General features: G+C 33.9%; 1 protein-coding gene across 1 annotated transcript in view; it reads left to right on the top strand.

Moving 5' to 3' along the window:
* Positions 1-16024, top strand: part of Ccdc171 (coiled-coil domain containing 171) — a 313064-nt gene that overhangs the window by 114999 nt on the left and 182041 nt on the right. Inside the window, exons 12-16 of the mRNA XM_042692902.1 lie at positions 3454-3560; positions 5308-5397; positions 6445-6645; positions 9662-9829; positions 11942-12130. Coding sequence (XP_042548836.1) covers positions 3454-3560; positions 5308-5397; positions 6445-6645; positions 9662-9829; positions 11942-12130 — 755 coding nt within the window. The remainder of the gene's footprint in view (positions 1-3453; positions 3561-5307; positions 5398-6444; positions 6646-9661; positions 9830-11941; positions 12131-16024) is intronic.

Genomic DNA, 16024 nt, shown 5'->3' with positions numbered 1-16024 from the left:
GAAGAACAAAGTCTTTCACCAAGAAAAAACATATCAAGTTTTTCTTTAAAAGAGATGAGAATTACATTAATATTAATAGTTAAGAAATTTTTTGTATTTATTGCTATTGTGAAAAGGAGCTAAGGAAGTAAGATCTAGAGAAGAAAGTTGGAGGTTTAGAGAAATATGATTAACCATGGCATGGGTGGGTAAGTTAGATTTAAAGCAAAGTTAGTAGTCTATTCCTGCTGTGAAAGAGAGTTGCTGAAGAATCTATAAAAGACTTCCTTCTTGGCCTTCAACACTAGACTTGTGGCCACTCTTCATGAATGAAGTAATTGGAAGGAAAACTGGATGAAGAGTATAAATAATTAAGACAGATAGAACCGGTCTGAACTGTGGATTTAGTGAATATATTAGCTAAAATCTATCAGAACGTCTATATTTATCTTCCATTTCCTATAAGCATAATTTTTAGAAGATTATAGTTGTTATCTTGTTTCTTTTTTTTTTTTTTTGTTGGTCGTGGGGCTTGAACTCTGGGCTTGGGCACTATCCCTCAGCTCTTCAGCTCAAGGCGAATGCTCTACCGCTTGAGCTATAAGGCCATTCTGGTTTTCTAGTGGTTTATTGTAAATAAGAGTCTCACAGACTTTCCTGCCCGGGCTGGCTTTGAACCATGATCCTCAGATCTCAGCCTCCTAAATAGCTAGGATTACAGGCATGAGCCACTGGTGCCTGGCTATTTTGTTTCTTTTTAATTTTTATTCTAATTTTTTTTGGGGGGTCTGGTCGTGGAGCCTGAACTCTGGGCCTGGGCGCTGTCCCTCAGCTTTTCAGCTCAAGGCTAGAGCTCTACCACTTGAGCCACAGCCCCACTTCTGGCTTTTTTCTTTTTTGCTTATGTGGTGCTGAGGAATCGAGCCCAGGGCCTCAGGCATGCAAGGCAAGCACTGTACCACTGAACCACCTTCCCAGCCCCTTTTATTCTAATTTTTATTTTGGCCAGCTGTGATTTGGAACTCTAAAACCAACCATATTAGAAGAGTGTATATTGTGAAACATTCTAGTTTAGCAAAATTTGTGTAGAATCACCATTGCAGTCTCTTTATCAATTTTTCATCTATACCTTTTAAAACCATTTCATTTCCAAATAAATAATAGGAAAATTATATTTCTGATTAACATGAAGTATCTATTCCTTATTCAATTGATGACATAAAAACTCTTTTCAAAGAGCATCAGTGGATAGCCCTCTATCCATTTGTTGATGTTCATTTTTCTTTTAACTGAGTCATGCTTCCCTTTGAATTTCTTATAACTTAAAAACTGAGTTACATTGTCATTAAAAATTTTTTTAGACATGATCTTACAATGTAGCCCATGTTGATCTTGAATTTATGATACTCCGGTCTTGTACTTCTCAGTGCTAGTATTAACCAGCTGTTAACTATTATCAAGACATCTTAATATTCAATAAAGACTAAAACAAAATTAAAGAATATTTGGGTGTATATATATATCTTATATCTATTTAGAAATTCTTATATCTATTTAGTCCTTTTCCTCTTGACCACATGGTCATACATTATGTTTATAACTTGCTTATTTCATTACATATACTATATTTATTCACTCTGAGCAAAGATTTTTGGTTGGAGATGGGTCTATCCTTGGTGAGGTACTTTAAACTTTTATGCCAAAAGAATTTTTACCATTAAATACACTCCTTATGTAGAGTTGAAATTATTTATTAATGATTTTTTATTATGATGCAAAAACATATATATATATATTAGATTGTAAACTGTACTTGGATAGAGTGCACTGATGCTCATCTGCATGTTTAATGTCTTAAGATTAGTAAATAGTAGGAAAACAATAAACAGTTGAATGAATAAATAACAGAATATTAAAAAATTATCTTTGTTAAAATGTTTCTTGTATTTTAAAATATTTAGATTATAAAACAGAAACAATAGAAGGAAACAAAATATTTTCATAAATTTTAAACCTAAATTTGATACTTCTAACACGAGCAATAAAATAAAATAGCTATTTTTCATTTTGTATAAAAACTCAGTTTTTGGTTATTTTTGAATAATATTTTGAATTTTATTTGACCATATGGCATTGACTATCTGAACAAATTTACAACCCAACTAAGTTAAATAAACTAAAATAGTAAAGTAGTTTGAGGGCATAATATGCAAATACTCCTTATTTTTACAACAAATATCAGCCTCAGGGTTTTAGGTGAAACGTGATTTATGTTCATAATAGCAGATTTATTATTTTACGTTGTAACCTGAGAACTTTAAATATTAAAATATTTATTAAGAAAATAGAAAATTACATACTTGAGGATTAAGAAATTATTATGTAATATGACCATATAAGATGGTGCTATGCGAAATGAACCCCAAGATAGGGACACAAGAGGTTTTTTTCTGGGGCTGGGAAGGTGGCTCAGTGGTAGAGTGCTTGCCTTGCATGCATGAGGCCCTGGGTTCGATTCCTCAGCACCACATAAACAGAAAAAGCCGGAAGTGATGCTGTGGCTCAAGCAGTAGAGCGCTCGCCTTCAGCTGAAGAGCTGAGGGACAGCGCCCAGGCCCAGAGTTCAGGCCCCAGGACTGGCAAAAAAAAAAAAAAAGAGGTTTATTTCTTTGTCCCTGTTGTTTTTAATGTACTATGTGATATACATTTTTTTTTTTGTTTTTTTTTTGTGTGTGTTCCATGGTATATCCCCTGTTGTCACTGTATTTGATTCTGGTGCCCTGCATCTTTTATACACATTTTTCTAATTTGGGGAGGGGAAAGGAAATAACAAAATGCTGAAATAAGGATATAGGTTGACCCATTGTAACAATGAAACATACAAGACACTCTGTTGAAAACGAACTTTACACTGGTGGGGGGTGTGTGTGAGGGAGGAGTTGGGGAGGTGAGATATGGAAAGTAGGGAAAAAACAAAAGGTTAACAATGTTGGATAGGAAATGTACTCATTACCTTATTCAGGTAACTGTAACCCTTCTGCACAGTATCTTTACAATTAAAAAAAGAAAAAGAAATTATTATGTAATATATTATAAAAGGCCTGATTGATCAGAAATACAAGGACCAGAGTATATATAATACAAACAATGTTAGTATAGACTATTCTTATAAGTATTGGATAACAGGAATGTATGAAAGCTGATGTTACTTAGGAGATATGGAATAAAAAGAGATGAATCTTGATAAGGTAGTAAGTAGCAATAAATTTGAACTTTATATACTATGAACTTTAATTTTGCTATTTACTTAATACTTGGTACATAGCAGGTATACTTCTGAGAATAAAATTCTGTTCAATATTTCATAATGTCTTCTCAACTCTATCTCACTGTAATATCTCTATTGCTGTTTCCTAAGTTTTTGTGCCTATATGACTTTAAGGATATACGTTTTCATCCTATATTTTTCTCTAGGCATTCACAAGGACAAAGATAAACCTCCCAGCTTCTCAGTTGTCCTTGAGACTTTGAGGCGTACCTTGACAGATTACCAGAACAAGCTGGAAGATGCATCTAATGAGGTAACACTTGCACTGTTTGGCTCCACACATTCAGCCTTCGGGTGGTACCAGTATGCATCCCTTGCTTGTTTCAAAGGTCAAAAAGATTGTGAATGTTGAACTGACAGCTTCACAGATACAAAAAATAAGAAATTGTCTGTCACTGTTCTTTCTTTAAGTATGGCCTTACAGTAGTGTCTCACAGTAGTGTCTCACGTTTTTGTAACTCTACAGGCATACTATTATTTTTAAAGTTAAAGTGACTCTGATACTTATTGATCTTCATATTTTATGTTTTATTTTAATAAAAGGTGGTATAAGTCACTAATTATATGCTGTATTTAAATGTTAATATACTTCATTATGTGAAATAGCTAGTGGAAGTCTAGGTTTAGTCTGTCTTTTAGTTTAAGAATTGTACAAACCAAAGTCTTAATAAAAAAAGATAATTTAGTTTTCATTCTCTAAGGAGAGTAAAGTGTTGTTGGAACTTTTAAAAAACAAATATCTGTTTGATGTAGGCAAGAAGCTTTTCAGTTTGCTGATTGAGAAAGCTCATGCTTATATTTATCATCTCATTTGTATTGTTTAATGTGTGAGTTGATAATTTTCTTGGGTATTAAAATGTTTTCTAATTCATGCTTTAAAAATTAAAGAGTTTGTCTAGTCACATTTTGTCAAATTAGCATATGAAGTAATTACATTAAACACAATTAGTAGGCAAAACAAAAGTGTTTAGCTAAAGATAAGAAACAGCAATTTTAGTGTTTATCTTTCTTTTTTATAAACTGAAGGCCGTAAAATCATTATATTGGTTAAGGCTTATTTTAGTTAGCTAAGCTGAACATAGAAGGAAAAGTGAGTGTTCTTAAAAATAAGCTTTAAGTGTTCAAAAAGCAAAGAAGAAAGTGACCATTGAAATAATTAAATTTCTATGAAGACAAATATTGCTAAGTCTTTCCCAGTGAGACAAGATAACCTGTATTGTTAGTAGTTATGGAACTCTTCTGAGGCCTAGGCCTCGAAGCTGCAGGGTAACTAGGAACATATTACCCACAGCGAATTGTTATTTGGGAGGATGAATGTCACATGATCTTCAGCACAGTTGAAAAGTCGACTCAGCAGGCTTTGGCTTAGTAATGTGCTTTGTTGTGAACTAGTGCCAGAGACAGCAGTGAGGAGACCAAGGGGGTGGCTGCAAAGAAAGCAAAAAGAGCAGTCTGACAGAAAGAAGAATGAACTGTCAAAGAAAATAAATCACAAGTGGTGCAGGACCAACTGATGACCTGCCACAAGCTTTCCCAGCAGGACTGCATGTGACTGACCCCAAAGTTGTCATATGGAGTGAGATACCAGTGAATACCCTCATGATGTATAGAAAAACCATCTTCTGTTCTGTTCTTTTTTTCTTTCCTTTAGATGCCACTGCTTTTGGCATTTTAGTCCAGTAGGATTTTAAGAATAAAGTTACATTTGTTTACAGTTAAGAATAAAATCCTTTCAGACATCTAGTAAAAATACAATAATAACATAGCTGACATTTTAAGGTTCAGTGCTTTCTTTTCTTTTTAGCCATGTGAGCTTGTGACAGATTCTACACAGATTTAATCAAAAGAAGTATTGTTGATAGTATTTTTTTTTTTTGTTGATAGTATTTTTAACTGCTACTGAAATATTTGTATATAGGTGGTAAAAAGCATTATGAGATTAATTGTTGAGTTGCCTATACTTGAAATATATAAAAAGTTACTTACTTTTCTTTGTGTAGCTTAACCATATAAATGCTGCTAAGGAAAAGACATCTAATGAGCTTGATTCTACCAAACAGAAGATTGAGTCTCACACTAAAAATATAAAGGTATTACAATTTAAAATAACTTCTGTATTAAGAAGTAAATATAGTTATTGAGGAACTATTTTATAGGTACTTGAAGATATGTCTTAATAGTTTTTAAAAATAAAAGTATATTTGGATACACTTTTGTGTTGCTAATTAAAGTAACAATTTTATTTTCATTAAAAAAGTTTTAGCCTGGGATGTAGCTCAGTGGCAAAGCACGTGCCTAGCAAGTGCAACATCCTAGGTTTGATCCCCAGTACTAAAAAAGAAAAGACAAACAAAAAAAATACAATTAAAAAAAGAAGCTTTGGCTACAGGAAAAATGTATTCTCTAACAAAATTATAATATCACAGATGCAAAAATGCTTTGAGATCTAATGTTCTTCTTTAGATATATATTAAACATTTTTTATATGAACATATCTGTATTTGGAGTCAGTTTTTATTAGTTTAGAGAAGAGCCATTGTTAATACCACAGCTAGCTAATGTCCAGGAAAGTTTTTCTGTATGATTTTATATATTACACCTTTGGAATTTTTCATATTTTGTTCAATATTGTTACAATTTCATTTTATTGGTGCATATTGAATTTGTCATAAATATACTTGAATAGAACTTGTTAAGTTTAAAGAACAAAATTGTTCAGCAGAGTTTTATGCCACGTATTTGAGATTTCTGTTACTATTTGAAGTACCATCAGAAGGTAAGTGTTCTTATGTTAAATGTAAAGAGATTGACTTTAAAAATGTTATTGAAAGTTTCTAACCACCAAGTTACATCTTTATAATGAACTGAAAGATAAACTCCCTTTAGTGAACTTTTTTGGAATAAAACATCTTACTAATGCTTTATGTACAATTTTGAGCATATTTTCTCATTTTTGAGAAAAACATTATATTTAGAACATTCAGTAAAGTACCTTAATGTTTAGCATTATATGCAAATACTTGATTCTTCTGCATTCAAGCTTTGAAAATTTTCATTATATATTTTTGGCATTTTGGTCCAGTAGGATTTTAAGAATAAAGATATTGGAGTGTCTCTCTATTTGGTGTCTCTGACAGGAACTTCAAGATAAACTGACTGATGTCCATAAAGAGCTAAGTCATTTGCGTACTAAATGTGGAGACCGAGAAGCTTTAATAACCACTTTAAAATTGGAGCTACAAAATGTGCTGCACTGTTGGGAGAATGAAAAGTCACGAGCAGCCCAATGTGAAGGTGAACTGCAGAAACTTTCCCAGGCTTTCCACCAGGACACTGAGGTATTACTTGAGACAGATGGCTAAGAAAGACCTTTTACTCATCTCAGTTTTATGTATCAAATGGTTATTTTCACTTGTCTATGGGTTAGTTATAAAAGTTCTGTGCTGAGTATTTTGAAATCTTCATGGCAGCTGCAAAATCAGTTATTCCATTATGCATAGGTCAGCCTGGTTAGTGAGAAGAGTAACATGGCTTGGTTCTTCTTCAGTTAGACTATCAAATGCCTGCTATATTTCTAACAGTCCTTTCAAGGTTTTCTCTGTTTGACAGTGACAGAATTATTTCTTATTTCTATAATTTTGTTTGGTGTGGTGGAGAGAAAAAAAAACAGACTTGGACTTGAATCCTGGTAATTTCTGTTTACAAACTGTCTGGCTATGGACAAACCACACAGCTTAGTCATTTTTACATCTCAGATTTTTAATTTGTAAAATAGGAATAAAAATCTGCTTTGATAATACATCTCTTTGGTTTCTAATTATAGAATATTAATAAAAATTTAGAAAAAAGTTTCAGAAAATTATAACTTTGAATGTTCTGGAGAGTTATCAAGTTTTATTTACTAATAACTTTACAAAATACATCAATAACAAAAAGAGAGAATTTTAATATTTTGAATGAGTCCATGTGAATGGCATTTGCTTTATAGTTTCTTTTGCACATGGGACATAGAGCTAGTATAGCTGATGGAACTGTTTTATCTCAAGTTGTCCTGCATATTGAACTCATTACTGTAACAAATATGAACATGAATGCCAAGAGAGTAAAAAGGAAACATTCTTTCCACTCTTCTTACAGTCTGGGTTTTAAATTGTGTGCATATGAAAGGGTTGGAATTTTTCTACACATCAGATAATGATTAAAGTAAAGGAAACGAGAAGCCTGACTGTACTGTAAAGTCAGCATGTCTACAGCATTGTGGTTGGGTTCAACATGTGTGAATTGATTTTGGACTTGTGATGCCTCTTTCATGCCAAATGGATCATTATCGTGCTTGAGTTTTCACAGCCCACTCAAAAAGGACAAAATAGCAACACAATTAATTATCCTTGAGGATAAACTTCCTTGATGATGAACATGATCACATGGAAAAAATGATCACATGATCACATGGAGGAGCAAGATTGTAATGCCTGAATATTGTATTTTAGTAGTTATATTTAATAAGATTTTTGTATGTCTGAACCCAGTTAAAAATGCAAAACAATCTTTACCTGCACAGTACATATTTCTCAACTAAAGCTTGAAATTATGGTTGCATTTAAAAGTTTTGAGTTTTGTATCTGAGCACTGATGTCTCATGCCTTTAATCCTTATCTATTTGTGAGGTTGAGAATGGGAGGATTGTGAATTGAAACTAGCCCAGGATAAAAAGATCTAGCCATTCTGTCTACATGGAGGCAAACTGGATGCATTGGCATGGGCCTGTGATCCCAGTGAGAATAGGAGGCCTAAAAGTAGGCAGATCAGGCACATGCCTGTTCAGGAAATGAAACTCTCCTAAAAAAATAACCAGTGACAAATGGTAAAGGACTGGAGGTGTGGCTAAGTAGTATGCCAGTCTAGCAAGTATGAGGTCTTGAGTTCAAACCACAATACTGCCAAAAATATGTGTGTGTGTGTGAGATTGAATTTTTGTTTTTGGAAAAAAGTGAAGTAGCATATAAGGTGAATTATGTACATTATATATATATAAATAAACAGGAAAACTATCCTTATAATGTCTAATTACCAACTTTTGCCTATGCTATATATTTTTTTAATGTAGAAGAATTTCTTTTTTTTTCCTCATTTTTGTCCTTTGAAAAGTTTTTTACTCCTGATATGTTAAGATATCTTGAAAGAGTTTGTTTTATCCACAGAAAATATTCATTTTTGCAGCTTCACAATTGCTTTGTCCTTGAGTTCTGTGCTTTGGGACTGTAAATGAAATACCTTATAAAGGAAGTAATTTGATATTATATTAGGTAAGTCTTATGAGTTCAAGATAAGATAGCTTTATAATGATTTCTAGGGAATAGGAGATCTTTTTAGGCCATTCAACAATATAGTTCTAAAGATATTTAAAAACATTTTCAATTGCATGTTTTTGAAAATATATCTTGAGTAGCTATTCAGTTTTGTTTAAAACCAGGTGCTTTGTAGTATTTAAACAGTTTCAGTTGTTTAGTTTGCCAAATACTATGTAAACTTGTTAGTGGGGAAAACAAATGAGCATTTCTTTCCTATCTTTCATGCCACTGTCTGCTTTGCCTAAGGGACTTGGGATAGCTTTCCTGTAGAAATCTCTGAAGTAGACAGAAAGCTAAGTAGTTGTGAACATATAAACTACAGATGTTGATATAACTTGTTCTTCATAAGTGTTAAATAACACTCTTTTTAAAGATAAATTTTATGAACCCGGGCGCCAGTGGCTCATACCTGTAATCCTAGCTACTCAGGTAGCTGAGATCTGAGGATTGCAGTTCAAAGCAAGTCCGGGCAGGAAACTCCGTGAGACTCTAATCTCCAATAAACCACTAGAAAACTGAAAGTGATACTGTGGCCTTGAGCTGAAGAGCTGAGGGACAGTGCCCAGGCCAAGAGTTCAAGCTCCATGACCAACCAAAAATATGTTAATCCATTTAATAAAATGTAAATATAACATTATAGAATTACCATATTCACTTCCAGTTCGAAGGTCTTAGAAACTTGTAGTCTATATACCTTGTGTTTAGAGCTAGGGAAGCGAAGACCCAAGCAGGAGCTTGCTCAGATCACATCCTCAGCAGCAGCAGTACTATGTCAGATTCCTGGTTTTCTGGCTTCTAATCAGGATTTGGTTTTGAATACTAAGTACAGACAATTCCCAGGATTATTTTTAATGATTGCTTTTGAGCATTGGAGAAGAAGGTCATCTAAATGTCAATACCTAAAAATTGGTTATTTCTGTTTGGTATTAATAATAATAATAAATTCTTCACGATATGTTTTGTATTTCAAAACAAAGCGTTTATCTTTTTTTTTTTCTTGCAGGAGAAGCTAACCTTCCTTCATACCTTATATCAGCACTTGGTAGCAGGCTGTGTGCTCATAAAACAACCAGAAGGCATACTGGATAAATTCTCTTGGTCTGAGCTTTGTGCAGTCTTGCAGGAGAATGTTGATGCTCTCATTGCAGACCTCAACAGGGCTAATGAGAAGGTAACTGTCCTCAGGCACCAGATACCTCTATTAAATTCAGTGACATTTGTCCACATCACAGTATCATTAAGAGGGGCTGACATTCATCTTATTTCAAAAAGAATTTGGGTGTTAATAATTCAGTACCATTAATTATAGCTTGTCTACAACTCAGTTTGATGCCATTGCTGTGGGCATGTAAATGTGACTGAAGTCTGTATGAAGTCTCTAAGCTCTACTTTCTGTGCAGGACATGCTAATACTACTAGCCAGTATTAGCCACAGGGACCTAATTAAAAGAAAATAAATTAATCTTACTGATGAAGCAATTCAAAGAACTTAGTCATTTACATTAATAAACCAACTCTTTATGTTAGTATAAAATAGAAACAAGATACAGTTATTCAAAAACATTATATTAAAAAAACCTTTGCTTAGGAAATAAGAAGTGATATTTTAAAAATTACTTAGAAAAATTTAAATTATGTTTTGAACCTGTTTTTTCCCCAAATGCAAAAACTGTATATGAGAAAATGAAGCTAATTCATGCTAAAGAATGTGAGGTATGCATTTTGTAGAACAAAATATCAGTTTTTTATGGTTAATTTACCATTTACAAGCTTAGCAATTCAGTCTTTTCTAAAAAAGAAAAAATGTTTAGATATAGAAAACAAAAATGGATTAGCAAATGAGCATAGGTCACTATTAAAGATATTGTTTCTTGTCTTGATCTGTTGATCTGGTCAGAATTATGTTTGTGTGGTCTAGTTTCCAGATCTTAGTTACAATGACCTCAGCACTTAAGGGATAAGAAGAAAAAAATTATTTTGTAAATTCTTTAAAATATACATAACAGTTTCTGTTGGAGGCTAAGTAAATGAAAAGAGTGAATATGGTTGAAGTAATTTATATATATGTATAAAAGTAAAACAATGAAATTATTTTAAGAAGTGGGAGACAAGTAGGAGAGAATGAAATTGATAAGGAGACATTATGTGCTTGTATGGATATGTCATAATGAAACACCTTTGCACAGTCAATATACTATTAAAGGTGCTTTACTAATAAAACAACCTAACTTGAAGGTAAGATTTTATGTTGCTGAGCATTTTTCATTGGTCCTATTGACAAACCCAACCATAGGCACTGAGAAGTAGGGCTGAGAAATGAAGGAATAAATTGTGAGAAGCACAGATGTTGTTTGTAATGGTTAAAGTGTGGATAATGGCTCTAAAATTACTGATAGTTAAAATGAGGATGTTTTAACCTTCTGAAATGATGATATGTTTTAAATAGTTTCTCATAGTTTTAAAGTGTCACACATTTTGGAGGTTAAGGATTTTCTTTTTGTTGTTAAATAAAAACAATGGCAGGAATATTCTGCCTAATAAAGCATATATAAATATGTAAAGTATTTGTACATTTGTAAATCTCATTTAAATATATCCTTTTCCATTAAGGTATCTGAATAGCTTGGGCTTTGTTTCTAGAAGTTAAGACTCTCTTAATTATCTTGGTAAAATTGATTATAGAATGAACCATTTTGTTAGAAAGAAACCAATCAAATTTGTTGTTTATTTTTATTTTTATTTTTTTGGGGGGGGGTCCGGTTGTGGGTCCTGAACTCTGGGCCTGGGCGCTGTCCCTCAGCTCTTCAGCTCAAGGCTAGCGCTCTACCACTTGAGCCACAGTGCCACTTCCGGCTTTTTTCTTTTTGCTTATGTGGTGCTGAGGAATCGAACCCAGGGCCTCATGCATGCAAGGCAAGCGCTCTACCACGGAGCCACCTTCCCAGCCCCTGAAGTATACAATTCAGTAGTTTTTAGTATATTCAAAGTTGTACAACCACAGACTTTTATTTCCAAACATTTTTGTTTGGAGTCTGTTTGGAGCTGAGCCAACTTCCCAGCTCCAAATTTGTTGTTTAAATATATAAATGGAACTTTCTGCTAAAATATGATAATATACCTTACTAATTTCTACTTCCTAATTTATTCACATTTTAATTTAAAATTTTATATGATTTAAAGGAATAACATATAGTAGGGAATTTTGGTTGGTTCTTGAAAGGAGGTGATGCAAGCAAGTGATTTATTAGAAGCATCTTATACTTCACTTCATTTCTCCTTATAGATAAACCACCTAGAATATATCTGCAAAAACAAGTCTGACACAATGAGAGAGCTTCAACAAACCCAGGAAGATACCTTTAACAAAGTGGCAGAGCAGATCAAAGCCCAAGAGAGCTGCTGGCATAAACAAAAGAAGGAACTGGAACTGCAGTATTCTGAACTTCTCCTGGAAGTTCAGAAGAGGGCACAGGTATGCTACTCTATAAAGAGCTTTAAAAAAATGGGTTCCTCAGCCTAACTCATATCAGAAGGTTTCTTTTTATTTTAATTTCAGATCAGTTTAACACTTTTTGAGACCATCATAAAACTTGTTGTTATGCAAACATCTGTGTGTGTGTGTGTGTGTGTGTGTGTGTGTGTGTGTGTGTGTGTGTGTGTGTGTGTGTGTGTGTGTGTGTGTGTGTGTGTGTGTGTGTGTGTGTGTGTGTGTGTGTGTGTGTATTAAGGATTTTTCTTTCACTGAAGTTTGGAAGATGAATTCTGGTTAAAAGAGCCTGAGGTACAGTGGTCAATTAAATGCTAAAATTGTATATCTTTTATTTATATTGAAAACAAAAAGTTAAGTGGTTTGGTAAAATATTTTCAGTGTTAGTCTAGGTATTAACTCCATTTATGGAGTTAATTTATGGAGGTTCTCATCTAACATTTGGCATTAAAATTTGTTATACCTATATTTTGAATATGAAATTTCCTCCAGAAGCTCAAGTATTGGATATTTGTATGTGATTGCCAACTCATGGCTTTGGGGAAGTGATTGGAATTCTGTGTGCTTTGCTGACCTAGTGATTGGATTAAACTCTTGATGGAATCATGACAGTATTATTGGAACATGGGTAAGAAAAAGTGGGACTTATTTGGAGGAGTAGGTCACTGGAGGTAGGACTTAGAGAGATTTTTATATCCTGACTAGCTTCTCTTTACCTGTTTCCCGTCTACCATGAGCTGTTTTGCTCTACATGTCCTACTTCCCTCAGGCCAAGAATGATGGGACTAAGGAACCGAGGAATAAATGCTTTGAAACAAAACCAAAGTCAGTCCTTCTTCCTTTAAGGTGTTTTCTCAGGTATTTTATCAGTGTATTGTCCAAAGTAATGAACATACCTACTGACATTATAGGACAGTTCTATTACACACTAATTATGAAAAGCATTATATCTTCTATGTTAGATTTGATTGGGTAGTTAACATAACCATATTTTTCTCATACAAATTATTGTCATCATTATTTATATTGTTAACTATTTTCCCTATCTTTCAGGAGCAATATAACATTTTAAAATGTTTTGATAAACCTCAAATTTTCAATGTTTAATATTGATTTCTTTTTTTCTTTTTGGTGTAGTATGTGAGGATTCTCTGCCTAAATGTGTGATCATTAAGATTGAATTTTAGTTATTTTTTCTTTTAGTCATTTTGTAGGTTTTATATATAGATCCATGATCAATTTTGTCTTAATTTTTGTAGATGTGAACTATGCATTGAGGTCTTTTTGCATGTAGATATTAATTATTCTAGTTTTATTGGTTGAAAAGACATGTCCTTTCTATACTGAATTTTCTTTGTACTTTTGTACAAAATCAATTCACAGTGTTTGTATATATGTGTCTATTTCTGAATGTATCTGTTTTTTTTCAATACTCCACTGACTTAATTATTGTAGCTTTTTTAAGTCTTTAAATTAGATAATATGAATCAATCCAAATTTTTCATTTTTCTATATGTTTGAATCCATTTTACTATAAATGTACAAGAGGGCATAGCAAATCAATTTTTGATGAGAACCAGCCATCACAAATGCTAAAGTTTTAGGAGGAACTCTCACTGAAGATTTTCCTGAAAATAATTTATCCACACCCAAAATTTTCATCCATGTTTTTGCAAATTGAAAGTACCATTTTTAATTATTCCTAAAAGTATATTAATATTATATATTGGCATATAGTCTATATACAATGTGCATACTTTGATTTTTCATCAAATATAATTTAATACACTACAATGACTCATTTTGGGTCTATATTTTGTTACTTATTTTATAATACATATTATAGGACAAATTTTATTTTAGAAAATTTTGTTATCATTAATTCTACACATTTGCCTTCCCTAAAGGCTGCAATGCAAATACAAATATTTTCACTTCACAGATTTTCACTTAATAGATTTTCAAAAATTGTCTTGATAAGAATGGAAGATATAAAGTTATTACATAGGATTGTGGAGGATGTTTGGTGTCAGATGGGCAGAACCTTTAGTAGAGGCCATCTGTTAGTAAATTAATGGTTAGTAAAGGGAGCTCAACTAGTAAGAACAATTTTGACATTTGAATTGCATTTTTATTCTTTACTGGTTCTGGGGCTTAAACTCAGGGCCTGTGGATTCTCTCTCTCTCTCTCTTCTTCCCTCCCTCCCTCCTTCCCTCCTTCCCTCCTCCCTTCCTTCCTCTCTCCCTTTTATTCTGTCTCTCTCTCTTCCTTCCTTCCTTCCTTCTCTTCCTCTCTTCCTTCCTTTCTCTCTCCCTTTTATTCTCTTCTCTCTCCCTTTCTTTCTCTCTCCCTTTCTTTCTCTCTCCCTTTCCTTCTTTCCTTCTTTTTTTGTTTTTTGGGTCCGGTCGTGGGGCCTGAACTCTGGGCCTGGGCGCTGTCCCTCAGCTCTTCAGCTCAAAGCTAACGCTCTACCACTTGAGCCAAAGTGCCACTTCCGGCTTTTTTCTTTTTGCTTATGTGGTGCTGAGGAATCGAACCCAGGGCCTCATGCATGCAACACAAGCGCTCTACCACTGAGCCACCTTCCCAGCCCTTCCTTCCTTCCTTCCTTCCTTCCTTCCTTCCTTCCTTCCTTCCTTCCTTTCTTTCTTTCTTTCTTTCTTTCTTTCTTTCTTTCTTTCTTTCTTTCTTTCTTCTTGCTTGCTCTCTTTCCCTCCCCCTCTCTCCTTTCCTTCCTTCCTCTTTCTCTCCCTTTCCCTCTCTCTCTTTCTTTCTCTCTCTGTCTCTTTCTTTCTTTCCTCTTTCTTTTTCTCTTTCTCTCTCCATTTCCCTATTTCTCTTTTTTATTTTCCTTCCTTCCTTTTCTCTCTTCTTTCTTTCTTTCTTTCTTTCTCTTTCTTTCTTTCTTCCTTCCTTCCCTTCCTTCCTTCCTTCCTTCCTTCCTTCCTTCCTTTCTTTCTTCCTTCCTTCCTTCCTTCCCTTCCTTCCTTCCTTCCTTCCTTCCTTCCTTCCTTCCTTCCTTCCTTCCTTCCTTTCTTTCTTTCTTTCTTTCTTTCTTTCTTTCTTTCTTTCTTTCTTTCTCTTTCTTTCCTCTCTTTCTCTCCCTTTCCCTCTATTTCCCTCTCTTTCTCTCTCTCCCTTCTCTCCTTCCTTCCTTCCTCCCTCCCTTCCTCTTTCTTTCTTTCTCTGTCTTTCTCTTTTCTTTCTTTCTCTTTTTCTTTCTCACTCTCTCTCCTTTCTCTCCCCTTCCTTCCTTCCTTCCTTCCTTCCTTCCTTCCTTCCTTCCTTCCTTCCTTCCTTCCTTCCTTCCTCCCTCCCTCCCTCCCCCTCCCCCTCTTTCTTTTTCTCTTTCTCTCTGCTTCTTTCTCTGTTTCTCTGTCTTTTTCTTTCTCTTTTTCTTTCCTCTCTCTCACTCTTTTTCTTTCTTTCTTTCTTCTCTCTTTCTCTTTTCTTCCTTCCTCCTTCTTTCTTCCTCCTTCCTCCCTTTCGTTTCTAGGCTAGCACTCTACAAATTGAGCTACAGATTCATGTCTGGCTTTTTAGTGGCTAATTGGAGATAAGAGTCTTGGAATTTCCTGGGCTGGCTTTTTGAACCGTGATCCTAAGATGTCAGCCTTCTGAGTAGCTAGGATAATAGCATGAGCCACTGAAGTCTGGCTTTTGAATTGCGTTTATCTGAAAATAGAGTTATTTATAAAACCTTTCAATTTATATGTGTATATGTATGTATCGTGTATTATGTATGTATGTGTGTGATACTGGACTTAAAACTCAGGGCCACATGCTTGCTAGGCAAGTGTTCTACCCGTTGAATCATACCTGTATATACAGGTTTTAAAATAGCTTAAATGCTATTAAATATATAAAACTTACTGAGA

Source organism: Dipodomys spectabilis, unplaced genomic scaffold (genome assembly GCF_019054845.1).
Source record: "Dipodomys spectabilis isolate Male_0828 unplaced genomic scaffold, ASM1905484v1 ptg000158l, whole genome shotgun sequence".
NCBI lineage: Eukaryota > Metazoa > Chordata > Mammalia > Rodentia > Heteromyidae > Dipodomys > Dipodomys spectabilis.
The sequence above is the reverse complement of the archived record's forward strand: the minus strand, read 5'-3'. Positions and strand labels throughout refer to the sequence as shown.